Source organism: Equus asinus, chromosome 5 (genome assembly GCF_041296235.1).
Source record: "Equus asinus isolate D_3611 breed Donkey chromosome 5, EquAss-T2T_v2, whole genome shotgun sequence".
Lineage (NCBI taxonomy): Eukaryota > Metazoa > Chordata > Mammalia > Perissodactyla > Equidae > Equus > Equus asinus.
Genome location: NC_091794.1, coordinates 65,767,958 through 65,795,854, shown reverse-complemented (window position 1 = coordinate 65,795,854; position 27,897 = coordinate 65,767,958). Strand labels below are relative to the sequence as shown.

Genomic DNA, 27,897 nt, shown 5'->3' with positions numbered 1-27,897 from the left:
TGTAGATATTTTATTTATTTATTTATTTCTGCGGTTTTATTTCTGGGCTTTCAGTCCTGTTCCATTGATTTGTGTGCCTGTTTTTGTATCAGTACCATGCTGTTTTGATCACTATGGCTTTGTAGTACATTTTGAAGTCAGGGATTGTGATGCCTCCAACTTTGTTCTTTTTTTCTCAGTGTTGCTTTAGCAATTCAGGGTCTTTTGTTGCCCCTTATGAATTTTAAGATTCTTTGTTCTATTTCTATGAAGAATGTCATTGGGATTCTGCTCGGGATTGCATTGAATCTGTAGATTGCTTTGGGTAGTATAGACATTTTAACTACGTTTATTCTTCCAATCCACATGCGTGGAATCTCTTTCCGTCTCTTTATGTTCTCATCTATTTCTTTCAATAATCTCCTATAGTTTTCATTGTATAAGTCCTTCACCTCCTTAGTTAAATTTATTGTTGGTACTTTATTCTTTTTGTTGTGATTGTAAACGGAATTAGATCTTGTTTTAGCAGCAGATATAAACTCACCACCCTGATCTCATGACCATCAGTTTAGGGATCTTTCTTCTGGATTGCACTGGCATGCACCGGCCTTTGTATTGGTCAACAGTGTAAGCGTGCCTGCAGTTTCACAATCCCTCACCTTCTGTAAAATATTTCTAATGCACTTTTGTGATGGGACACCATAATTGAATAAGTCAGGTGTTGCCAAGTTAAGGACCACAGGCCACACTGACCCATTGCATGCTTTTGTAAATAAAGTTTTATCAAAACATAGTCACACTCACTCGTTTACATTTATCTGTGGCTGCTTTTGTACTACAAAGGGAGAGTTGACCTTGATTGTATGACCCACAAAGTCTAAAATACTTACTATTTGGTCTTTTACAGAAAAGTTAGCCAACCCCTAGACTACATGAATGGAATGGAAGTAAATGAAAAAAAAATAGATTCATTCATTCATAATAGGCAGTGGGTCACAGTGGAAAAATAGAATGAGAATTGTCTTCAGAATTTCACCTCTGTCACTTGGCTAGATGACCTTTTGGCTAGTCTAAGAACTAAATTGATGTGAGAAAAATGAACAGGAGAAAATCAAATTTAATTTTGTACATACAGGAATCCCGAAGATATGAGGCTCGCCAACAGCCGGGCCGATGAGATTTATATGCCATTCTGAACTAAGAAGAAGTGGGCAGGGCCTGGGACTTTGAAGGGAGCAAAACAATTCACAGGAAGATGGGAAAAGCAAATGTTTGGTAAACAAATGTTTGCCACGCTATGCAGAGACAAAGGGACGCAGAGAGGACTTTGAACAAGCAGGCCTCGTAAGTCCCCTCTCCAGCACGCCCAGCTCACATTCTTTGTACGTATCTCTGGTGATAGCCTGTCTACCTGGCACAGGACCTTCATCTCAATTCATTTAGGCAGTTAAGGCAGAGGGCAAAGCTCTTCCTGAGTCTTTTGTTTCTTAAAAATAATCAGCCTAAAATAATCCTCATGCCAAAGAGACACATTTTTGGGGTGGCAAATTTTGTTCCCCTGCACCTTGAACAAGTTATTTCTACTCTCTGGGCTTGTTTCTGCATCTGCCACCTTGTGGAGTTCCTGCAGGATTTCCATGAGATAAGGCATATGAATTAGTGATGATTAGGTTTGGCCCCATGTAACAGGATACACAAAATAAAAGTGTCTTGCACAAGAGAGCAGTTTATTTCCTGCACATGGAAGTAGGTAGTGGGTGTTGGTCTGGTCCTGAATGGTGCTAGGAACCCAAGCCCTTTGCTGTGTGTGCCTTTCATTCCTGAGGTCCTCTCATGGTCCAAGATGGCTGCTGGAGCTCCAGCCACTGTGCTATTGTTGCCACGACTAATAATGACAGCATGAAAATAAGAGGAAACAAACAAAGAGTCCTGGAAACAGAGACATCCATAAAGAGCCGGCCGCAAATCCACATTAATTTAAGTCTAGCCAAGATGAGACTTGCTGCCATAGTTCACGAGGCAACCCGCGTGTTGCATTTATTCTATTCCTGGGGTGCCCTGAGGAGAATCTAGAAGGCAGGTCTTACATATTTTCAGCATATAACACTTTACAAAGAGTTTCCACATCTATGACCTCATCTGCTCTTCACAACACGCTGGAAAGGTAAGACGAACAGGTCTCAACATTATTATTCTTATTGTACCCTACGGTTCACACAGGTGCTAAGTCATCAGATCTCAGTATCTCCTGTCTTCCCAAAGAGTCCATGGTTAGATCTTTGGATATTTCTTGGAAATGAAAGGTGAAGCTTCTCCTGGGTGTAGAAGAGAGAAAAAGACCCCTAGCAGATGCAGCTAAGCACGTGGCCTCAGCCTCCTGGGCGGGCACCCTCACCTGGAAGACAAGGACAGGAGCATCTACTGACCTTTGGGGTTGTCACGAGGGTGGCACACAGCACGAGGCCAGTTAAGTGAAATCACTGCTATTATCTAGACTTACCTGTCACATTTGGTGTGTCCTTGGAAAGTCACTTCCTTTTACTGGGCCTCAGTTTCCCTTTCTAGGAAAACAGGGTTTGGACTCAGCAACTTGCTAAGCTGTCTTCCAAATCTCGAGTCCCATCAGCCTGGGAACAGGCCTTTTAATCGGAACAGCTCAAACTGGAGCTCAGGCTGGAATGCCCCCTCTGGTTACTACCAGCTGGGTGTCTGAGAACAAGCTGGAGAGGTTTCTAACTCTCTGCGTCCCTAAAACACGGATTAATGGTACCTAGTTTACTGAAAGGCAGGAATTGTGAGGATTAAATGAGGTAGGTGTGTCAGGACCCGCAGACTTTAACTTCTTCAAAGGCCGGGGCCCATCTGCTTTGTAGATTTCAAGACTGTGACACTTCAGCAGGCCGGCCACAGGACTGGATGAGTAAATTCATGCGAATACAGGAAGGAGACCCGGCACAAAGGGGGCGTTCCATCAGGCTCCTTCTCCTTCTTCCACCCTCGCCCACGACAGTCATGCTGTTCCAGTCACGGACGCCCGGCCCTCACATCGCCCGCCGGGGGGCCGCACGGAGGCGGCGCCCAGGGCGGAAGCGGCCGCCGGGGCCTTTAAGGCGCGGCCAGGCCGGCCCCTCGCGGCGCTGTGGGCGGGGCCAGCGCGGCCACCTGCCGGCGCCGGGACGCAGCTCGGCCCCTCCCGGGGAGCGCCTGGCCGCTGCAGGGCTGCTCGGCCTGCCCTGCGTCCCCGGGCCGCCGGCCCCGCCCCACGGCCGGTTCACGGGTTCGCTTCCTCTCTGGCCTTCGCTCCTCCCCCGTTTCGGACAGTTTCCCAGGCATTTTTGAGCCTTTCAATTCGAATCTGGCTACCTAAGGTATTTTAAGGCCGGTGCTGCTCCGAACTTTAAACGCTTCCAGCAGCCTGCGATCCTATTGGAGGTGGTAAACGCTGTTTGCTTAGTTTTCCTGGGTGGGAAAAGCCTAGGAGTATCTTCATTTTTATTCATTCCCCTTCCTTTTAAGGATCCACTAGATGCAAAGTGGTGAATTTCCTTAGTCATTGGCTATTTTCCACTATCTTTTAACTAATTTCGTCCCTAAGTTAAAGGGTTAGTCATTACCAAGAGACAGAAGAGCAGTCACCATTAGGTTAATTTTTAAAACAGGAGGTCAGGAGGGAGGAAGTGACTATACCTTAATTGCAGATCAGTAACAAAGAAGGCAAGTCTTCTCTTCCTTTGTGTCTGTTATTTAGATGGCAGAGTTTTGCTTTGTTTTGCTTGCTTTCCGCCCCCTTCCTATGATCCACCAAGTGTGTATCCTGATTTTTTCTTTTTATGTTAGCAGCTGGGCCTTCTGGGAATCTTCTGTTAATGAAGCCCTCGGCTTCCTCTTGACCCGATGGCCAGGGCCTGGCTCTGGGCGGGACCAGCTGAGGAGGACCTCTTGGTGGGAGGCCCGAGGCTCTGGACTCTGGGGAACAGACCAGGCTGGGTGAGAAGGGCCTGGAGACTGCCTTTGAGGGGGTGGGAGGAGGGGAGCCTCTGTGGCTGGATAGGAAGTCAAAACGTGTCCTGGGAGAAGGGAGTAACCTACAGCGTGGAGATCTGTGACTTTCTGGATGGAATTAGAAGTTTCGTGGGAGGAGACTGGGCCTTCTTCCAGGCTGTGGTAATTTTTGCTGTGGGCCTTGTCTTTCCCTGGAATCGGCTTTCCTTTCCCCAAACTTTCACTTAGTTCAAATCACAATTACCACTGGATTTGAAAACAATTTGAGGTCATGAATCTTGCCCTTAACATCCCAGCCCGAATGGGAGCCCCTCCCCCCCACCCCGCCCAGGGCACGTTAAGTAATAATTTTATCAGAATGTACTCCAGACTCTGGAGATGATTTAGCCTCTCACCTGCCCATTTTTGAATGAGGTGGCATGTGGAATCAGCCCAGGGGCTGTAGAGGGGGTCCTCTAAGCCAGCCTCTCTACCCCTTCGCCTGTGCACGGGTCCTGTGGCCTGTTCTGGGCCTGGCCCTGTGGTGGGCTCTGGGAAAGCAGAGAGGAGCAGGCCTTGGTCTCTGCTTTCGAGCTTTGCCCAGTCTGCCTCTAGCCAGGCAGATGAGAGAGATTATGTGATAGTGGGATCAGTGCGGTGGCAAGGTGTGCAGAGGCTTCTCAGGAGTCCAGAGAAGGGCAGGCACCCCATATGGGGTAGTGGGGAAGACTTCCCAGAGGAGATAAGACGGGAGCTGAGTGACAAGCCTCAGTGGAGTGCGCCGAGAAAGACGGAACAGAAGGGGATTATCTGACTTGGGAACAGCATGTGCAAAACTCTCTGCGCCTGGCGTATTGTTGATGTAGTATGGCTGGACAGGAAAGGGTGGGATGAGAAATCACCAGGAAGAAGGCTGGGGGGCGAAAGGGCCAGATCTGGGAGGTCAGGAAGCCACGTTCAGTTCAGGGGCTTTGAAGTGTATCTCGGAGCAGTCAGGAGCTATTGAAGTGACACTCGCAGGTTTGCAGTTTAGAAAGTTGATTGTGGCTGCAGAGTGGAGAATAAATTGGGGTGGTGAAGACTGGAGAGAGACTCAGAGCACAGGTGAGAGATGAGTTAGGTAATGGTTATGGGGCGGGAGAGAGATTGGGAGAATAGAATGTTAGGAATTAGGGGCCGGCCCAGTGGCGCAGCGGTTAAGTTCGCACGTTCTGCTTGTTGGCAGCCCTGGGTTCGCCAGTTTGGATCCTGGGTGTGAACATGGCACTGCTTGCCAAAAGCCATACTGAGGTAGGCATCCCACATAAAAGTAGAGAAAGATGGGCGTGGATGTTAGCTCAGGGCCAGTCTTCTTCAGCAAAAAGAAGAAGATTGACAGCAGTTAGCTCAGGGCTAATCTTCCTCAAAGCAAAAAAAACCGGAATGTTAGGAATTCTTCACTGACTGAATGTAGGGGATGAAGAAAGAATGTAGTAATCTAGGTGCCAGCGGCGGGGGGGTGGCGGGGAAGAAGGCGTTCCCACTGGGGTATTTTTCAACAGCTTGACTGAGGTATAATTGACGCTTAATAAACTGCATATTTAAAGTGTCTAATTCACGAAGTTTTGACATTTGTATATCCATGAACCCATCATCACAATCAAGATAAAGAACGTTTCTAATACCTGCAAAGATTTCCTGTGCCCCATTGTAATCCCTCCCTCCCTAGCTCCCTCCTTTCCCCAAGAAACCAGTGATCTGCTTTCTGTCCCTAGAGATTGTTTAAGGTTTCTTAGGATTTAATCTGTGGGGTCATACGATATGTATCTTTTGGGTGTGGTGGCTTTTACTTAGTGTAGTTGTTTTGAGGTTCATCTCTGTCGTGTGTGCGTACATACAGTTCACTCCTCTTTTTGCTGACTAGTATCCCATTGTATGACTGTGTCATATTTTGTTTATCCATTTACCTGTTGTTGCATATTTGGACTATTTGCTGCTTTTTGGCTATTACAAACAAAGCTGTTATGACTATTCATATGCTGTACACGTCTTTGTACGAACATATGCTTTTATTTCTGTTGGTTAAATAGCTAGAAGTGAAATGGCCAGTTCACATGGTAGGTGGATGTTTTAACTTGTTAAGAAGCAGCCAAGCTTGGGGCCGGCCTGGTGGCGCAGTGGTTGGGTTCGCACGTTCTGCTTTGGTGGTCTGGGGTTCACCGGTTCAGATCCTGGGTGTGGACCTATGCGCCCCTTCTCCAGCCATGCTGTGGCAGGCATCCCGTCTGCAAAGTGGAGCAGGATGGGCATGGATGTTGGCTCGGGGCTGGTCTTCCTCAGTGGAGAGTGGGGGATTGGTGGTGGATGTTGGCTTGGGGCTAATCTTCCTCAAAAGAAAAAAAAAAAAGAAACAGCCAAACTGTATTTCAGGGTGACTGTGCACTCAGCAGTGTGTGAAACTTCCAGCTGCTCCAACGCTTGGCATGGTCATTCTTTTCAGTTTTAGGCATTCGAATACTGTGGAGTCCCCTCTTGCTGGTTTAGTGTGCATTTCCATAATCACTAGTAATTTCAAGCTTCAAAGCACCTGCTTATTTGCCCATATATGTTCTTGAATGAAGTATTTATTAAATCTTTTGTCCATTTTTGAAAAATGGGCTGTTTGTCTTCTTACTGAGTTTTTGAGAGTTTTTAACTTGAATTACAAATTCTTTCTTACATCTGTGATTTGCAAATATTTCCTCCCATTTTGTTGCGTGTCTTTTCATTTTGTTAATAGTGTCTTTTGAAAAGCAGAGTTCTTAATTTTGAGGTTTAATTTATCAATTTGTAATTTTGGTGATGTCTGTTTTATCAATTTATTCTTTTATGGATCATGGTTTTGGTGTTGTATCTAAGAAATCATGTCTAGCTTGAGTTCTCAAATATTTTCTCCTCTTTTTTTTTAAGAAGCTTTATTGTTTTCAGTTTTACATTAAGTCCACGATCCACTTTAAATTAAGTTAATCTGTAGCACCAGATATGGAACAAAGTTAATTGTTTTGCATATGGTATCAATTGTTCCAGCGCCATTTGCTGAGAAGCCTGTCCTTCATCTGTGCCTGTGCACCTCTGATCAAAGTCAATTTACCGTGTATGTATGTGGCCCATTTCTGGATGTTTTATTTCAATAGATCAGTAGAAGTTGATCTCTGTCTATTTTAATGCCGATACCACATAGTCTTGATGACTGTAGCTTTGCAATAAGTATTGAAGTCAGGGAGTGTAAGTCCTTCACCATTCTTGTTTGGTTATTCTAGGCCTGTTACATTTCCATATTAATTTTACAGTCAATTTCAAAATAAGGGCCTGTGTAGATTTTGATTGGAATTTCATTGAATCTATACATTAATTTGGGGGCAAATTGGCATCTTAAATATTATATCTTCTGACTCATGGGCGCAGTGTATCCATTCATTTCTTTACGTCTTCCTTAATTTCTCTCAGCAAGGCTTTTTTTTTTTTTAAGATTTTATTTTTTTCCTGTTTCTCCCCAAAGCCCCCCGGTACATAGTTGTATATTCTTCGTTGTGGGTCCTTCTAGTTGTGGTATGTGGGACGCTGCCTCAGCGTGGTTTGATGAGCAGTGCCATGTCCGCGCCCAGGATTCGAACCAACGAAACACTGGGCCGCCTGCAGCGGAGCGCGCGAACTTAACCACTCGGCCACGGGGCCAGCCCCACTCTCAGCAAGGTTTTGTAGCTTTCAATAGATAGGTCTTGCGCATCTTTGTCAGATTATTTTCAGGTATTTCATATTTTTGATGCTATTGTAAATTGTCTTTAAAATTTCAGCTTCCGATTGTTTGTTGCTACTTGTGTATTGGTCACGTATCCTGCAATCTTGCTACACTACTTATTACTTCTAATAGCTTTTTTGTAGATGCTGTTGGATTTTCTATGTAGGTGATCGTGTTATCTGTACATAAAGACGGTCTTACTTCTTCTTTTCAATATGGATGCCTTTTCTTTCCTTTTCTTGCTGTAGTGCGTTGGCTAAAACCTCCACTCAGTGCTGCATAGGAGTGGTGAGAGCAGATGTCTTGCCTTGTTCCTGGTCTTGGGAAGCAGCATCCACTTCCCCTCGTTGACTCTGGTGTATGATGCTGATTGTGCATTTTTGCGGAAGCCCTTTATCAGCGTAGGAGGCTCCATTCTCCTCCTGCTTTGCTGAGAGGTGTTGTTTTCTTTGTTTTGTTTTTGTTTTGAAGTGAAGACTGGATGTTGTATTTTCTCAGTAGCTTTTTTCAAAAGACTCTTAATATGATGAATTACATTCACTGATTTTTTTCCGAATGTTAAACTAACCTCGTATCCTGACATCAACCTGACTTAGTCAGCACCTCTTATCCTTTTTATATTTCTTTGGATTTTCTTTGCTAAAATTTTAAGCATCTATATTAATGATGGATATTGATATAGTTTTCTTTCCTTGTATTGTCTTTTAACTTTTGTTATCAAGATAATTCTGGCCTTATAAAATGAGTTGGGAGAGATTTCCTCCTCTTCAATTTTCTGGAAGAGTTTGTGGAGCGTTGATATTATTTCTTCCTTCAATGTTTGGTGGAATTCACTGGTGAAACCATCTGGGCTTGGAGTTTTTTTATACGGGAGACGGAGAAGTCGGTTGATTTAATAATGTAGGACTATTCAGATTATCTGTTTCTTCTGAGTGTGGTTTGGTAGTTTGTATATTTCAAGAAATTTTTACATATCATCTAAATGCCTCATGATATTCCCTTATTATTTTAATATCTACAGAATCGATTGTAATTTAATCTCCCTCGTTCCTAATATTGGTAATTTCTGTCTTTTCTATTTTCCTCATAATTCTGGCCAGAAATTTATTAATGTTATTGATCTTTTGAAAGAACCAGCTGTTGGTTTCATTTGTTTTCTTTTCCTTTTGTAACTTATTGATTTCTGCTCTGAAATTTATTTCCTTTCTTCTGCTAACTTTGGGTTCCTTTTACTCTTCTCTTTCTAATTTCCTCAGGTAGAAATTAAGATAATTTATTTGAGACTTCTTTTCTAATGGAGGCATTGGATACTATAAATTTCTAAGTATTGCTTCAGCTCCACCCCACAACATTTGCTCTGTTTTTATTTTCATACAGTTAAAGTACTTTCTAGTTTTTTAAAATATCCTTTTGATCCGTATGTTATGTAGAAGTATGTTATTCAGTTTCCAAATATTTGAGGACTTTGCACATACCCTTCTGTTATTCATTTATAATTTAGTTCCATTGTGTTACAGAATGTAGTTTATATGACTTGAATACTTTTTTAACTTTTTTTTTGAGGAAGACTAGCCCTGAGCTAACATCTGCCGCCAATCCTCGTCTTTTTGCTGAGGAAGACTGGCCCTGAGCTAACATCCGTGCCCATCTTCCTCTACTTTATATGTGGGACGCCTGCCACAGCATGGCTTGCTAAGCTGTGTGTAGGTTTGAGCCCAGGATCCGAACCTGTGAACCCTGGGCCACCGAAGCGGAGCGTGTGAACTTAACCACTACTCCCCCGGACCGGCCCCAAATCATTTTAACTTTTTGAGACTTGTTTTATGGCCCAAAATGTAATCTGTCTTGGTAAATATTCCATGTGCACTTGAAAAGAATGTGTATTCTGCTCTTGTTCGGTAGAATGCTTTTTATGTCTCGGGTCAACTTTCTTGACTACTACTGTATACTACATCCTTGCTGATTCTCTGTCTGCTTAATCTATCAGTGATTGAGAGAGAGGTGTTGAAATCTCTCATGATAGTTGTGGATATATGCATTTGTCCTTGCAGTTATATCAGATTTTGCTTTTTGTGTTCCAATGCTCTGTTATTAGGTGCATTAATATTTAAGATTGTTAGGTTGTCTTGGTCAATCATCCCCTTTATTATTTCATATTTCTTATAATATTTTTGCTCTGAAATCTACTTAGTGTAATAATGATATAGCCACTCCAGCTTTCTTTTGATTGCTGTTTTATGGTATATCTTTTTCCTACTTTTACTTTTTAACCTATTTATGTCCTTATATTCAAGGTGGGTTTCTTATAGACAGCATGGAGTTAGACTGGATAACAGAGAAAGACATGACAATCTCTGCCTTTTAATTGGGGTCTTAGACTATTTAATGCAGTTATTCATATAGTTTGTTTTAAATACACCATCTTGCTTTTTTTTCTTTTCTATTTGTTCTGTCTTGTCTTTGTTCTGTTTTCTCTCTTTTTCTGCCTTCTTTTGGATTAATTAGTTTATTTCTAATTTTATTTTTTTCCTATTAGCTTATTGGGAATAACTTTTTTTGGTATTATTTTAATACCAAATACCAGGGTTAATAGTTTACGTCTCTAACTTATCAGAGTCAGCTTTCAAGTGGTATTATACCACTTCACGTATAATATGAGAACTGTCTAACAATATGTTTATAATTATTGCCACCTAGCCTTTGTGCTACTCTTGTTCTATGTCGTAGATTTTACTTCTACATATGTTTAAACCCTACAATATGTGGTTATTATTTTAGTTTTAAGCAGTCAGTTATCCTTTTAAGACATTCAGATAACTTTTTAACAGTCGTTGTATGTCCCCATGTGGGTCCCCTTGTGCTCTTCTGTTTGCTAGATCCAGATTTCCACGTGACGCCTTTCTCCCACCTGTGTCTTGTGGTGCAGTTCTGTTGGTGGAGAAGTTTTTCATCTTTTGTGTGTCTGAAAAAGTCTTTATTTCAGCTTCAGTTTTGAAAGATGTTTTCATAGGGTAAAAAATTCTGGATATAAGGTTTTTTCTTTCAATACTTCAAAGAGCTGGCTCTACTGTGTCATAGCTTGCATTATTTCTGATGAGAAATCTGTTGTCATTCTTGTGTTTTTTCTTCCGTGCGTGGTCTCCCCCTTCCCCCGCCGCTTTTAAGATTTTCTCTTTATCGTTGGTTTTGAACAATTTGAGTATGGTGTTTCTTGGTTTAGTCTTTTTTTTTTTATTTCTTGTGCTTGAGGTTCATTGATATTCGTAAATCTGTGAGTTTATAGTTTTCATCAGATTTAGAAAATTTGTGGCCATTGTGTCTTCAGATCTTTCTCCTGATCCCTTCTTTGTCCTGTCCTTTGGGAATTCTCATTTCACATATATTAGGCCACTTGAAGTTTCCTCACAGCTCACTGATGCTCTGTTTATTTTTTAAAAATCTTTTCTTCTCTTTGTTATATCTTAGATAGCTTCTATTACTATGTCTTGAATATCACTAGTATTTTCTTCTGTATTGGCTAATCCCATGAAGTTAATTTTTCATCTCAGACATTCTAATTTTAACTTCTAGATTTTCAACTTAGTCTTTTTCCTAAGTGTTTTTTATATCTTCCATGTCTGAACTTTTAAGTTCAATCTTTCCCCTAGCTTTTTGAACATATGAAATACAGGTATGATAATCGTTTTAATATGTGTGTCTACTAATTCTATCAAATGTGTCAATTCAAGGTCAATGTCCACTGATTTTTCTCATTTTGGTTAGTATTTTCCTGCTTCTTTGCTTGTCTGGTATATATACGTATATATATATATATATATATATACGTATATATATATATATATTTTTTTTTTTTTCGCTGAGGAAGATTGTCCCTGAACTAAGATGTGTGCCAATCTTCCTCAGTGTTATATGTGGGTTGCCACCACAGCATGGCTGCTGACAAGTAGGTCCACACCTAGGAACTAAGCCCGGACCACTGCAGTGGAGCACGCCAAGTTTAACCGCTGGGCAATGGGGCCAGCCCCGTGCATGCCTGGTAATTTTTGATTGAATACCAGACATTGTATACTTTACCTTGTTTGGTGATGAATATTTTTGTATTTCTGTGAATACACTTGAGCTTTGTTCTGTGGCGCATGTAAGTTATTTGGAAACAATTTGATCCTTTGAGTCTTGCTTTAAGCTTCGTTAGGTGGGACTGGGGCTCAGTCTTCTTCACTGCTGAGGTAAAACCCTTCTGTGTACTCTACCAAGGCCCTGTGAGTTATAAGGTTTTCCACGGGGGCTGGTGTGAGTAGGCACTATTTATGGCCCTGTGTGCAGTCCACTCACTGTTCACTCTAATCCTTCTGGGTGTTTCTGGCCCGTATCTTCCTCATGTGTGTACAGTGAGGGGTACGCTGTCCTGAACACTGAGAGCCCTCTCTGCAGTTCTCTGGAGCTCTCCGTCTCTGTAGCTCTCTCCTCTTTGCTCTGCCTCAAGAATTCTAGCCTCCTTGCTCTCCACAGGCTGGTAGCTCTGTCTCCTCGACTCAGGAAGACTGTGGGCCTGGCCTGGATTTTCCCTTCCTGTGCTGTGGTCCCAGGCATTACGTCTGAGAATTTCAGTATACTTCGTTTTCCCCCATCTCTCTGGGATCACTGTACTTACTGCCTGATGTCCAGTGTCTGAGAACATCTGTTTCCTATACTTTGTCCATTTTTTTAGTTGTTTTAGGCAGGAAAGTAAATGTGGTTTCTGTTACTCCATCTTGGTGGAAGTGGAGGTCTTCAACTGGAATTTTTGAAGAAAATTTAAAGAAGGGACTGTCTGGGGATGTGAAGAAGGGATTTTGGGGTACATAGGCACCAGTGATAATGGGGACCACTTTTACAGCTTGAGGCCTGGAAGGGCACAGTGAAAGTACCTCAGAAGGAAACATAAGACACCTCAGATTAGGATAATTTTCAGTAAAGGAACTATTTAGAAAGATGAGGGCAGCCTGAATCCCTGGGGCTGATAACAGTAGGATTGTTATATCCCTATACTTACAGGGGCAGGGGGAGGAATGGCTGCCAGAACCCAAAGGAGAAATCATGGAGGAGAAGGCTGCTGTGAGAGAATCCGTTACCTCAGTTCAGCGCGTCTCCAAAGGAAGGCAGCCCTGACCTTCTCTCCTTCCTCCTCTGAGGTTTCTGCTAATGCTTTCCCTTGGCCAAACCTGACTAGAAGACAGGGGGCTAGAGAGCCGTGGAGATCCAGACTAGTCCCCGGGACACAGGGTAGGCTGAGAAGGATTGCATGTGTAGTGGCGGAGGGCGGCAAGCTGAGAAGAGTCTGCACGAGGAGTCAGCGACAGCTCTGGATTCCTGCCGCAGGAGCAGGGTAGCTGGTGGTGCCGCTCGCTGGGGTAGAGAGGAGAGACCAAATAGATGTTTGGGGAGAAGGAGATGTGACATGTGAGGACGAAATGATGAGATTTCCTTCTCAAACTAGGCATTCTTTTCCCTGGAGGCTCCTATAGCCCCCGCCTCTTCATCGTCTTAAATTCTTTAGGAATTCCTTATCAACATGGGTGACAAAATGAAACAGAGTTCATACGGCGGGTCCTTATACAATGATGTGTGTGTGGGGTGGGCTTAGGAAGAGTAGGGAAATGAAGTAGAAATCATTCAGGCTAAATCTATCGCCAGTCCCTTGCCCATGTGGATTTGGGGCTGAGCTACACTGAAATCTGTTGTAGACCAGGCCAAGAGCCAAGTAGCTTGAATTCTGCTAAACTGGTCATGGGTTGGAGAGATTAAGAATGGACTCAGTTACTGATTGGCTATGGTAGATGAAAGTTGAGAAGACGACAAACTCTATAAAATCAACAGTGACTTAAACAGACCAAACTCAGTGTAGTTTACCGTTATAAGGCCAACTTTAATGTGAGAATGAGGCTATTGTTAGGGTGTTTAAAAATTATCATGTAACATAGTGGAAAGAGCATAGGATTAAGTTCCTCTCTGTTTTTTACTGGTTCTGTGGCATTGGGCGAGTGACCCAGCTGCACAGAACCCTAGTTCCCCCAACTCTAAGTTGTGGACCCCTCCGAAGTTGTTGGGAAGACTGGCAAGGCCATCCAGCATGTCACTAGTAACCATGCCTAGCACAGAGTAGATGCTCATGAGAAAGCTATTCACCCAAGATGAGCATTGGCTCAAAATATAAGTAAGTTTAAGAAGCATTTGGATTCGTGTGAAGATGCATATTCATAAAACACAGGTAACATTGATTTCTAGGGATCTATTAAGGGAAATAGGGTATTTGGAGAGGACCACTGCAAAGCCCCCCTCAAAGACAGTTATTGAAGATGCGCCAGCTCCCTTTCCCTTTTCTCCTGAATGAATTCTTCTCATGTTTGTATCAGAGACTGGATATCAGTTTGGATGGGCCACTGATTTGTCCCAGCGTCCATGACCTCCAGAGGCCTCCAGGACGATAGAGAAGACTTACCATGCAGAGAAGACCTACTCTGTGCTTCCCATGTGCTCTGTGCCCACCCTACCTCGTCTCCACACAGCGCCGTGTGGAGACATGGGTGTCTGAAGAGCATTCTCACTAAATGTATCAAGTGCCCCTTATTCCATCTTCCTCTCTTTTTGTTTTAGAAAGATCCGTGGCATGGAGGAACGGTTATAGGAACTGAAAATATATAGCATGGAGGAAAGAAGGCTCAGTAGGAGGTTGTGAGAGTCATCTTAAAACATTTGAAGGGATGGCTCACCTAAAAGGGATTAGGTGGTTTGGATGATCCCCTGGGATAAAAAGAAGGACTAGAGAGTGGAAGCCACACAAAGCAGAGTTCAACTCAGTACAGGGAGATCTTTCTTCTTATTACAGCAATAGCTGCCCACTGAAAATTCAAACAGCACAGAGAGGGGAAGTTAAAACATTGCCCTTCAAGTTTCCATGCATTTCTTTTCCCTGGGTGTCACTGTTGTAAGCAGGTTTTTGCCTGTTCAGCCTGAAATCTTGTGTTAGGTCTTTATACAATACAGCGTTCTTAAACTCGAGCGTCTATCAGGATTGCCACGATGGCTTTTTACAGCACAGGCTGCGAGCTGCCCTCCCAGTGTTTCTGAATCAGAAGATCTGTTTCTAATACATCCCTGGGTGATGTCGATGCTGTTCTCTGGGGACCACGGTTTGAGAACCACTGAAGCTCTATCCTCTTTTAAAAATAATACTAATGGGGTCACTATAGTTTCTAAGAACTTGCTCTTTTACTGAATAATATATAGTTAACATTTTTCTTTGGCTCCTTCTCATTGTTTTTAATAGCTGCTTATGTATCAGTTTTAGCAAGCCCCTATTAATAAGCATTTAACTTGTTTCCAGGGTTTTTGTGAGTGTACGCTTGCCTTTCAAAACAATGTTGTAGTGGACATTTTTGTATATATCTTTCAGGTGAGCAAATCCATACATTCTTAGAAGAGAAATTCTTAGAAGTTAAACTGTTGGGTAAAAAAGGGTAGATTTTGAAAATGAACAGATATTGCCAAATTGTTCTGAAGAAGGTTGAACCAATAACTCTCTCAGGAAAAGTATCTGAAACTGCCTGTTTCCTCACATTCTTGCCCAAAATGGGTATTATCAAAATTTTCTATTTTTGCCAGTTTGTTAAAATTATATCTCAGTATTGTCTTGATTTGTACTTCTTCCATTGTTGATGAGGCTAAAGGTTCACGTGTATTCCCTTATTTCTTTCTCTGTGTGCCGCATTTGTATTCTTTGCCTCACAAGAAGAGGGGACAGTATGAACAAAGGCGCCAAACCTTCACCTGAGGGGCTGCTGGCAGTGTTGTAGGGCTGGAGTGTCAGGCTGAGACCTGGGAGCGAGGGAAGGTTGGAGGCAGGCAGGGGCTGGAGCTTTGAGGTCCCTGAGGGCCAGAGAAAGAGCTGGGCTTCATCTCAGGCAGAAGCTGCGTTGGTGGTGGTTAAGCTTGAACTGTGGCTCCGGGTAGTTTTGACGGAGCATGTCTGTGGAATGGCAGACTGTCCAGGTCCCTGAGTCTAACGTTTAATCTTCAAATCACTCATTCTTTAGGCCTGTCACCTTAGGCCTTCAAGCCACTTGGCCATGCTTCACAAACAGGTGAACACAGGAGTAGGCCGCACACCCCAGCCAGCCTCTGCTGAGCATCCTCTCTGAGGACCGAGTTCTGCAAGGCTGTGTGAGGGATGGCCTTTGTTGCTCTGCCGGACACTGCCCTGAGCCCTTCCTGGACCTGCCGCTGCCATCTGACAGTGGTCGTTAGCATGGGGGGCTCTTCTGTTGTTTTCATTTGAGTGACTTTCTGGGAAAAGCTGTGCATTTTGCCCATTATGCTAATGATAACAGCACTGCTTTGACGGCCTGGTGAGTTCTGTGGAAATCGTTTCATAGTTAATTATGTCAGCAAATCAACAGAAAGGGACCCAGGGAGCGAAAACATACATCTTCACATTATTCAGAACTCAAAGAGAGGTCAAAAGTTCCTGTTCAAAGAGAGGAGTCCATGTAATAATATATACAAAGTTTGCGTATAGTTTGCCTTGTTGGGCTTAGCTTTGTAATGGCATATTGGGGTTAAAATATAGTCACTTTGCGTTTGGAATCAGGACAGCAGCCCTCACTCTCTTGGTGCCTGTTGTGCCATTTCTCTGCTTCCAGGGCCCTTGCCTGAGGGTGAGAGACCATCGGTTGCAAACTTGGGCTTTTGGTGACCCGGGGTGTAACCTGCGTGTGTGATAGGCTGACTCGGTGGAGATCCCCTTGCCTGGATGTGCTCCCTCTCCATCTTCCTCCTCCCCTCCATCCACATGCCTGGGGAGTGAGGCCTGCGACGGGGAGGGAGCTTGTCCTCGGGGAGGAGTGTGGTGCTGCACACAGAGGGGAGGCTGCTGGTGCTTCTAGAACTCTCCAGGGATGGAGTTCTTGGAGGCTTTTTATTTTGCAAGGTCTGACTATTTTATGCTGTAATGGTCTTCCCTTCCTGCACACGCCATTGCTCCTTACAGCACCCTGTGCTTCTCTGTGGACACCAGGAGGCAGCGGGGGAAGCAACCCAGTGAACCCTAGTGCACGCGGTGATGTAAGGCCGTCTGCATTACTCAGAGCATGTGCCCAGCATGAGGGCACCTTGGCTAGCATTGAAAGCCAGGTCATTCAGGGATGGTAGCAAGAGTCTTGCTCTGGCTTAGAACACCTGCATTGGAATATGGGCTCCTTTCTTGATGGGCTTTGTGCCATCAACTGGGTATTGATCCTCTTGGGATTTCAGTGTCCTCACCTGTAAATGGGAGGAACAGCACATACCTAGATGGGTGTTATAAAGAGAACTGTCCCTTTCTCTGCAAAGAGAATAGCTTGGAAGGGCATTATAACAAGTCAGGAGTTCAGAGGGTTGAAGAGAAGAGAGTCGGGGAAGTTTCACAGATCCACCGTTTACCTTGCTCTCAGGCACCGTTGATTGCTGTTTGGGGATGTCGTGTGATCAGTCAGATTTTCCATCGTGAGTTCCCTAGGACCTGTCCTGTGCATTTGGCCTCAACGTGGTTAGATTTCTGTGTTTTCTGTGTGTCAGCTGTTGTGCTGTCGTCTGTGTGGCTCTGGCAGGGTAGTGGTTCCCGGCCACCGTGCGGGACTGGCTCCCTTTTGGCCCTTTTGGCTGCCGCGTTGAGGCAGGCAGGGGGATACGGTGAGACCTGACCTTTCTGCCTTTTCGAATCCAACTTTGAAATGAACAGGACAGCCAACTTTCCTGCTGATTTAATATCGTACCCCTTCTCTAATCACCTCATGTTTGTCTTTAAAAATGGGCTCCGTCCAAAGCATGAAGATCCTCGACGTCATGAAAGATGCTGGGTTTCTGGTCTAGTGGTTGGAATGGTGATGAAAGCGGTAAACTGGTACTTCTTTGACCGTCGAATGCCTCTGCATTCTGTGGAGAAAGGTGGAGTTGGAATAGCGTGCTCAGCCCTGGGAGTTTGGCTAGGATTCTGGTGGCAACGTGAAGCCACTTTACTGCCATATGCACTTTTACTCGGTACTTAGGTTTAGCTTGAAGTACGTAAACTAGGAAAGCTTGAGGCATCACCCACCATTTGACTTTCAAAAATCAAATTCTTACATTAAATTGTCAACTCTTTAAAATCAGAGATCATATATTTTTCAGCTTCCTATTCCCAGTGTTCTAGCACAGAGAAAGCACTGAATATTTGCTTTGTTTGCTGGCATTTGAGCGGTACGGTGAGGTACGGTGAGAACATCTAGGGAGAGATGATGCAATTTAAGACTGTGGGTGTCCAGAGGTGGTCTGGTGTTGGAAAGGAGGTTGGCACATGGTGGTAGTCCTAATGATTGCTGCTGCTTCCTGAGCATGTCTCGTCCATCAGGCACCATGCTGGGCTCTTCAGTTATATATTCTCAGTTAATCTTCCAAAGAACCCTAGGAGATGGAGCCAGAGGAGACAGCTTTTCATTTTAGGAGGAAAAGCACCTGTCCGCAAGCTGTACTTTTTCTCCCAGGTGTCTTGCGAGTAAAGCCAATAGGGAACCAATTATTATTGCCGAATTAGCCCTTTCCTTCCCATCCTGGACTTTCTCACCATCTTAGAGCATGTGAGATTTATCTAAAGTGGTGTTTAATTCTTTCTCTTAAGACTGATGTGACCAAGCATACTTGTTATCTTTTTCTTCCCAAACCCACCAACCCCCTGATTGCAATATAGCTAAATAAATAAATAGTGTGGGATTCACGTACATGAGCTCCCAGCGAAGTTCAGAGATCAAAGCTGAAAGAGGATGTTGAGTTCTTTCCCAGATCCCTGGGACATGGTTCTGTGGACACTGTGCCCACATCGATCCTGACGTGGTAGCTCTTTAAGAAAGAGGACTGAAGGTGAGTGCCTCACTTTAGAGGGCCGTGGTCTTAGGAAGCGGTAATACTGCTGTTAGGTCATTTAAGGGAAAAGAAGGGGCAAAAAAACAGGAGAACACCCCTAAATGATGGGTTTTCAGCCCGGGATTCCTTGCATTGAGCCCTTCTTAGCATTGCTGAGACGGTTGTGCAGAGCACCCTCCCATCCGCGGTCCTTTCCCCTTCTTTCACGCTGCACTTGAGCAGAAGAGTCAGCTGTGAAGTCTGTGGTTTCCTGTGGCACATTTCTAATAATATTTATCCAGGCTATTCTTTAATGAACCGTATGAATCTTTATCATAAGAGCTCTCTTTTGATAGTGAATAGGGGCTAAAGATCAGTCCAGTCCGTGCTGGGCCTTGGGAGGAGGCTCCGCCCTTGGAAGCATCCGTGGACTGAGGATTCCATCTGGCTCAGGACTGTGTGCAGCCTGCTCGAATTTCTCTCCTATCTTCTACTTTTTGTGGCCTCCACAGTCCACGTCCTAATTTCTCTCTGCCTGACCTCCCTCGCTGTACCCCATCCGTTGTTCTTTTTAGGGTGTTCATCTTTGCCTAAAAAAGAATGAATGGACCCAGAGTTCTGACTCGCACCGTTCATCAGTCAGGCTGTGGAGCCACACCGATGGAAGCTCCTCTGGTTCTGTGCTCTGTGACCTTCAACAGCTTTCTGGCTGGGAACCTCAGTCTCCTGTACTGGAAAATGAGCTCGTACTGCTTATCTCACAGGGCTGTTGCGAGGATTAAATGAGATCGCAGAACCAGGTGGGTGATCTGCAGAGCAGAGCTTAGTAAGTGCTAGTTGTTGTATTTGTGGTTAGTCTTGTTACTGAAGAAGTTATCGAAGGGTTTGTTTTTCAATTTTAGGTTGGTGTTGTGGAAAGAGTCCTGAACTTGCCATAAGAGGCTGGGGTTCGAATCCGGGGGCTGCTGCTTACTGTTTATGTGACTTGGGGCAAATTTCCGCAGCCCACGGAGGTGTAAGATGGGGATAGGCTTCCCCACTTGGTGGGATTTCAGTTGGAAGAGATTAATACATGTGTGAAAGTGCCAGGCACACAGGGATCCGAATCCTTTCTTATTTTTAAATAAATTAAAAAAGGGAATAATGGTTTCCATTTTGCTGTTTCTTCGTTTTTTGAGGCCAAGAGGAGCTGGTTGGATGTACTTGGAGTCCAGGACTGAGCAGAGAGTGCTCGTGACCCAGCAACAAAGGGCACAGAGGGAAGAGCAGGGATCTGGGCCGCAAGAAACCCTGGGGCAGAGCTTTTGGGACTCCCAGGCTGAGTTCCAGGGAAGCCACCCAAAGGCTTTCACTTCTCTGCTTGCCTGCTTCCAGGCTCCAGGTTTGGAAACAATCACAAAGAGGTCATTTAAAACTATAATCATGGGAAACGTGGTGAACCTGAAATATTTAATTAGGATCTATTTCTTAGAAAAACGGGAACTAGGAGGTGTATGCGAACGATGCTGGGAGGGTACGATGCCCTCGTTCCCATGGGATTGACTCTCTTCCTGACCGATGCCTCCATGATATGGTCTAGAACGGGTGGTTTGCTGGAGAGAGGCCGCCTGGCGTTGGGGAAGGGTGTGTCTCTGGAGGTCGACTACCTGGGTTCTGAGCTAGCCCACGGTAGACAAAGTAGGCAGGGGCACCTTGCAGAGCCCTTGGCAAATAGACTTAGTAAATGGAGGCATATCAGGCAGTATGGCATCCTGAGAACAGTTAGGGGCTTGGGAGCCAGACGGAATGGGATTGCTCTGAAGTCCATTACTTACTGGTTACCTGACAGACTGGAGCACGTTCCTTTACCTGTCTAGGACTCATTTTCCTCATCAGTAATGGGGGTGATAATAGTACAGTCATGCGTCACTTAAAAATGGGGATACATTCTGAGAAATGCCTCGTTAGGCGGTTTTGCCGCTGTGTGAACATCATGGGGTGCGCTTGCACAGGCCTAGATGGTGTAGCCTACTGCACACCTAGGCTCTATGGTACTAATCTCATGGGACCACCGTCGCGTGTGGTCTGTTGTCGACTGAAGTGTCGTTGTCATTATACGACACGTGACTGTGATCATCTTCGAGGGCTGCTGTCAGGACTAAAAGTGGTCCTGTGAGCATCAGATACACAGGCAGCGTGGCACCTTTTACTGATTCCCCCACATAGGTTATAAAGGTTTCCTCGGAGCCGCGGAGGCTTGTCGAGCTGCTGCTGTGTGCCAGGCACAGGGCTGGCCGGGGTGCGGCTGTGGTCTGGGCGGCGGGGAGTTAACCACCTGATGCCGGAGCTCCACGCCCCACACCCTGTGGGGCTCTCCTGACGGGGGGGCTCTTCTCTGCTTAGGGAAGAGATGGCTCCAGAAACCAGAAGTGGGGGAGCCCTGCGTCAGCGGCAGGGGGAGGCCTGCCTCTGCGTTTTGCTGGAAGGAACCCCGGATGTCTGGGTGGTGGGTGGTAAGATGACATACTCCCTGCAGTGGAAGACACAGAGTCAAAAGTGAGGAACCCAGGGCTGAGGAGCTGGGCCAGCCCCCGGGGCACTTCTGTTGTCCTTGGGGCTGGCAGGAGTGGAGAGAAACCTGGCCAATGGCCACCCAGGTTTGTGTAAGCCAGAATGTTTGTGTAGATTATTCGTTTCCTTTTTACTTCCTTGTTTCTCCCTGAAGTGTTTAGAATAGTCTTGGAATGTTCCAGCCAAGGGCAGAGAGTTGTTAAGATCAGTGTTAAGCAGCAGCCCCCCAGGGGCCCTTCCCAGTGGAGACAGTGGGGAGCTCAGAGAGGGAATCCCAAGAAGGCAAGGTGTGTGTGGCCAGTAGCAGGAGGCAGGGCAGCTGGCTTGGCCAGCCTTCCCCCTGTTTGCAGATGAGGAAATCCGGGAAGCTCTGAGCCAGTGCACTGTGCTGCTGTCCTTCGCTGTGTTCTCAGCTCTTAGCAGGTGCAGGGTGCCTGGCACAGCCCTTATCTTTTCAAATCTCAGATGCTGTAGATTGCAAGATGCATCGTTACCTCATATACCACTAAGAAAGAAAGAAGATGCTGTCAATTAATTTTAAGATGCCACTGACTGTAAGATCCATTCTGATTTTGGAGAAGCTAAGTGTGAAAAAAAAATGAGTGTCTTAGAATTAATAAAATGTGGTTATAAGCATCCAATAAATATTTGTTAATTGGATGAATGAAGAAAACAGATCAGAATCCAGACAAAAACACTCGTGCTTATCAGTACAAACAGGAATTCGAACTGTTAAAGCGTGGACCTGTCCATCCTTGCTTGCTGTTGATTCACTGATTTAGTTGTTCATTCAGAAAACATTTATTGAGAAGAGATTATGTAGCAGACACTGTGCTAGGAGCTGGGGATGCAGAAATCAGTAATTTCCTTTGTTCAGGTTCAGGGCGGTGGGGGAGACAGACATAGAAACAAATAAAATCACAATTCAGGGTGGTAAGTATTAAAAGAAAGTAGGGACACGGTACTCTGGGGGCACCAAGGGACAGAGAAAGGCAAGGAAGTCTTCCCTGAAAAGGGCATGGTTGAGCTGGATCTTAAAATGTCAGTCCGTGGCCCCAGCAGATAAACGAGGAAGGCGTGGAAGGGAAGAGCAAGGACGAGGGGTGGGCCAGCCCCACAGCAGTGTGGTGCCCTTGAGAACCTGTGAGGGGGTCAGATGTCTGGAGCTTGATGTACGAACGGGCAGAGCTGCATTAGACATGGCCAGACAGCCATGGGAAGCTCAAGGAGGCCCAGGGATGCCATGCTGTGGGCCTCGGCAGTGAGACAGCCCTGCCCAAGGGTTGTCAGCCGTGCTGAGTCCTGAGGAAGGGCCCAGCAGAGGGACTGCTGGACAGGATGGGGCGGGCAAGGCTGATCTTGGCTTCAAGCAGGGCAGCTCTGCTTTCATCTGCTTTATTTAAATTTTCTTTGAGTAGTGGCTTGAAGAAAGGCCTTGTTGTTGAATGAAGGAATGCCTAGTTTGAAAACTGGTGCCACTGGTCCCATGGAGCCCCCTCCCGAAGGGTTGTGAGCGAGGGAGAGAAGACCCTTGGGCTGGAGCCTGAGAGCTGTTCTCTAGAGCTCAGAGGAAGGTAGCAAATGTTCTTATGACGGCTTCCCCACTTTCTCTCACCTGCCAGGGAGCCAGCCAGCCAAAGCCGCGCACAGCTGGGAAGTCATTGTGATTAAGTGAGAAGCAATCACTTTTAATGTAGCTGTTTTTGACTGGGATAAATATCCAGGAAGCAGCCGCTGAGTATCTGCCGGCCAACTTTGCTTTAGAGTCCCCAAGAGTGGCTTTGGGGGGCGTGCAGCACCTCTGATGTGGAAGGGCCCAGATGGCTGCTGCGGTTGAAACGGGCTCTGGGCGCCGGACCGCCCGAGCTCGCCCGGGAAGTTGTATGAGATCACCAGCCCCGTTGTCTGGGGCGCCTTCTGATTCTTCGAAAGGCCCATCTGGAAAATGAAAGCCTCTGTGAGACTCTGCATTGTGCAGGCTGAGCTGACCAAAGGGACTCAGAGTGACGGTGAAGGCCCAGAAATCCTGAGTGTTCTCTGCTCACATTTCCTTGTAACTCACGGGCGTCTGTGGGGAGGCAAACGGTCTGACATTCCTAGTCCTGCCTCCCTCAAGGCTGCTTCCCACTTTGCAGTCGCTTCACACATGACACGATGCTACTGCAGAATATCTGCCTCTCCTCCCGACCTGCCCTGGGGGCTGGTAAGGAAGGAAACGGTGGGAGACCGGTGGGGGCCTCTGGGGCCAGCCTGCTTCTGAGCCATGCCCGGTGAATCCCTTAGCTTCTCAGAGACCCGTTTCTCCATCATTGCACGTGCATCTTTATACTAAGGTCATAGGCGTGTGGACCTAGCATTAAAGAAAAAGTTATGTGTCTCTTGGAGCCTCACCTCGATCACGTGTGAAAAAGAGATTTCAGTGTTCTCACCTGCTAGAGTCGTAGTGAGGGGCGGAGGGGATGGATGGCTTTTCGCAGCACCTGGCTCAGTGGATCACTTGCTGAACCAATGATGGGGACGATAGGTTCCTTCTCAGCACCATGGCTGCGTCCTTGTTCTGATGAAATTCAGTTCATATCTCTTCTCTCCGGGCCCTCAGTTCTCTGACAACTGTTTATTTACTCTTTCAGCAGTTTTTCCCTGGTATCACGACTTTGCTCAGATAATTTTGCAGTTCATAAATGATTAACATCTGACTCCCAAACTCCACGTCTGAGGCCATGCCTGTTCTGCTCCCCTATGTGGCTCCGCGCCCGTCAGCTCACTCTGAGCCTGGGTGCTTTTGGTGGTTGAGCAGGTAACCGCGGCTGCCGTTAGTTGACTGCACCCCCTGTATTCCCACTGTCAAGATGTCTTGTGCCTGACCTTGCAGACTCATGGGACTTCGTGTTGTTTTTGCCCTTGGTCACCGCAGGTGAAGGGACCACGATGTCCGGTGGAGATCAGGAACCAGGAAGATACTATGTGGGTGTGGACGTTGGGACGGGCAGCGTCCGTGCAGCTCTTGTGGACCAGAGGGGCGTCCTTTTGGCTTTCGCAGACCAGCCAATTAACAAGTGGGAGCCTCAGTTCAGTCACCACGAGCAGTCGTCTGAGGACATCTGGGCCGCGTGCTGTGTTGTCACAAAGGTATGGGCAGAAGTGTGGCATTTTCTCCTGGCACATACTCCCCTCTGCCCACCTGCTGAGTGTGCCTGTGTCTACCTGGCACCAGGGACAGCGGTGGGGTGGCTTTAGACACAGGCCTTGTCCTTGCGGAGCTCACGGTCTGGTGGCAGGGACCCGTAAACCACTGCAGTGTGACACGATGGGCGCTGGGAGTGAGGTGCCTGCAGCTGGGGCCGAGGATGGGCTCGCTCGAGGGGCTCAGGGCGGACACATGTGACCGAGTGTGGAGGAAGTTGCTGATGGCCGTGGCTCACACCTGCTGTGCCTACACCACGTGCCCAAGGCTGTGTAACATGTCGACACATCTTGTGCAGTTGAGTCCTCACAACGATCCTGTGAAGGTAGTACCGTGAACACCCCTACTTTGTTGAGGAGGACACACAGGCACGGGACAGCTGGGTGACTCGGGCAACTTCCATACCACGTGTGAGTGGCAGAGGCAGGGCTGGAACCTGAGCAGTCTGACTCCAGCACTGCACCCTTAGTCACTGGACTGTCCTGCCTCCCAAGTGGACAAGTGAGAGGAACCTCATTTGGAGCAGAGGGAAGAGCATATGCAAAGACACAGTGGCGTGAGAACATGATGTGTTTTGAGAAAGCAAGGAAGTTGGGTAAGGCTAGAGTGTCTCTGAGTTCTGCCAGGCAGATGTTTGTCTTGAGGGGCCTTAGACTGGAGTCAGCATGCTGGCTTGGGGAGGGAAGGGATGCCAGGCCAGACTGTCTGTTTTCAGTCTCACTTGGCAGTCTGGTTTTATATCCTGGTGATCAGGGACAGACGGCAGAGGTGCTTTTGTCTCTTTGTGCAGAGGGAAAGATCAAGCCCTGGGTTCTCTCTTCGCCCTGTTCTTAGTTTCGTTCTGAAATATTCATGAAGGGCTTGGTAATTTGCAGATGGACAGTTCACTGTTCTGTCCGTATCGATCCGTCTGTTTAAACTTTAATGAGCCCTGGGTTCTGCTAGTGCCCCTGAGAAGCAGGCCGAGAGAGGAGGGGCGGGCAGCTCCGGAGCAGTGTAGAGGAATAAAAGAGGGGCATGTGTTCTCTTCTGCCTGTTTAATTTTCCTCTCCTCCCCTCTCCAGCCCCCGCCTTGGTGAGACTCTTAGACTCTTTGCCCTTGGGTCTCCTTTGTTCTTCTAACATGTAGCCTTTCTTGCCATTAAGGAAATTGTCAAGAAGAAAATATAATCTCCTGATGAAAAGCTACTTTAAAACAGATCTGCTCTAAGTACAGCTTGGTTCAATGGCGGGTTTTTAATCATCTCCCAGTGGCGGCCAGCTCATTGTCTGTGTGAGCCCTGGTAGCCACATGAGTGCCCTGGGCATTTGTTCTCAGCGACGCCCTCCCACTGTCGCAGACCTGGGGAGGCTGCTGGGTCTCCTTAGCTGTGCCCCTCACGTGGAGTGTGCTGTGGCTGTGCTCCAGAACCATAGGGTGGCATGATGCCATCACACCTACTTGGACCTCACTGCTGGTGAGGTGTAGGAAGGGAAACATTCGTGAATTGGAGAGGTAGCATAGATTCTGGGGCCACACCACCCAGATTGGCGTCCCAGCTCCAGCCTTGGTCGGCTTGTCATCTTGGACAAGTTGTGTAAGATTTCTTGCCTGAGTTTCCTTATCTGTACAAAGGGAATGATAATTGTACGTATCTCCATGGGTTGCTGTGAGGATTAAATGAGCTAATGCATACAGAATGTTGGGACGGTGCCTGGAGGTGAGCAAGCACTGCTCTTCCTATGGTGAGGAGGAGGATGACGTAGCAGAAATGAGTGGATTATAGAGGAGAATGAATAAAATCCTGAAAGGTCAAGGCAGTTAGGAGGCCCCTCTTGGGGAGATTCACTGCCTCCCCTTCTGGTTTGGCATCTTCCTGTGTGAGATTTTGAGAATCACTTGTCTAGGACAGAGTGACATGAAGTACATCCTGACTTGTCTTTTCTGTCTCGAGGACCTCAGGATGTTGTGAGCTCAAGAGCACATTGCTTGAGATGATTTTCCCCCCTTAGTCAAGTTAATAATAACAATAATAATAATAATATGGTGATGATGATGGTAATGGCAGCTAACATTTCTTCGGCACTCATTATGTTCAGGTACCATGCTGAACACTGTATACCCATCACTTTATCTGCACAACACCTCTTGATGTAGGTTTTTTTTTTTTTTTGGTGAGGGAGATTGGCCCTGAGCTAACATCTGTGCCAGTCTTCCTCCATTTTATATGTGGGATGCCTGCCACAGTGTGGCTTTATGAGCAGCACTAAGTCCACGCCTGGGATCTGAACCTGTGAACCCAGGGCTGCTGAAGCCGTGCGTGTGAACTTAACCACTACGCCACCGGCCGGCCCCTTGATGTAGTTTTTATTATTCTCTCTGTTTTGGAGCTGGAAGAAATGAGCTTTGAAAGGGTTAAGTAACTAGCCAAAGGTCACGTGACTAATGCTAGGCAGGGCTGGGCTGCCCGCCTCGGCTCTGCCCCGTGCAGCTCTCTCCAGCCTCATCTCCCTGTGCATGCCCACTGCTTGGGAACTATATTAAGCTCCCTGAAGGTTTTTGAATTTACCACTCTGTGGGGACCCTTGAGCTTCCCTTGGTGGTTGTACTGACCACACTGAGTTGCCAGTGCCTTCACCTGGCTGGCTGCTCATCCGAACAGTGTGCCCTCCGATCAGGGGTCATATCTTTTTTATCTCTGAGTCCCTTGAGTTCCTTGCCTGTGATATGCCCGATTCGTGCATGTTGAATACATGAATGAGTGAAATGTCTCTGTTGTTTGATTATCTGGAATATTCTCTCACCTTCTTCGCCTGCCCAACTCCTGGGCACCTTATAAGGTAAGCTTAAGTACTCCTTACTCCTGGAAGCCTTCCCAATGACCTCTGACAGCCCCTGCCCTCCCTTGCCACCCACAGAGGAGGGAGAGGGTGAGAAGGCCCCTGTGCTGCCCCGGGCCCTCCATTTCCCGTCTCGTGGTCTGGCCCTTATCAGGTTGCATTTCAGTTGGTAACTTGCTTGGTCCCTTTTACACCCTGAGCTGAGCTCTTGCATGGATTCATCCCTGTGTCCCCAGCATCTCACACGTCATGTGGCACAAACTTGGTGTAGAATTAATGATACTAAGAGCTAGAAACAAATGAAGCAAAACTATTCTGGCGTGCCCCACATTGTTGAACTGTTGCGGTAACTCTGAGGTAAGAAGGACACTGCCGCTTTTCCTGTTTGACAGAAGAGGATGCTGAGGCTCTGAACTAATAAGTTTGAGGCAGGACTAGACCCCAAGCGGGGTGGCTCCAAGTCCACTTCTCTGTCCCACTCCCCACTTCCCCTGACGTTGGCAGGTCTGTGTTGGCTTGGTGCCCACACACCTAAACGATTCCATGGAAATGTACAAGCACTGGACATGTACACCATCCTTGATTTTAAGGGAGCCACAAATCTCAATCACCCCAACAGGCCAGACCACGCAAGTTAGCGTACAGTTAGTACCAGCTTCCGTCAGGAAGAAGGAGAGGACAAGCTGGGGAGTCACTCAGCCAGCAGGCACGTGTTGATGTCAGTCTGCAAACATTT

The 27,897-nt window shown here is 46.4% G+C and overlaps 1 protein-coding gene across 23 annotated transcripts in view; it reads left to right on the top strand.

Moving 5' to 3' along the window:
* The first annotated feature begins 3,111 nt into the window (after positions 1-3,111).
* FGGY (FGGY carbohydrate kinase domain containing) overlaps positions 3,112-27,897 on the top strand; it is a 378,492-nt gene continuing 353,706 nt past the window's right edge. For 5 of the 23 annotated variants that reach the window (XM_070509775.1, XM_070509779.1, XM_070509768.1 and 2 more), the window contains exons 1-2: positions 3,275-3,411; positions 24,072-24,286. In XM_070509775.1, the coding sequence (XP_070365876.1) occupies positions 24,086-24,286 (201 nt within the window). In that variant the 5' untranslated portion in view covers positions 3,275-3,411; positions 24,072-24,085. Of the gene's footprint in view, positions 3,694-3,816; positions 4,144-19,182; positions 19,408-23,787; positions 23,955-24,071; positions 24,287-27,897 lie in introns of those variants that run through there. The other 18 variants (XM_070509776.1, XM_070509771.1, XM_070509777.1 and 15 more) reach the window with 16 other exon arrangements.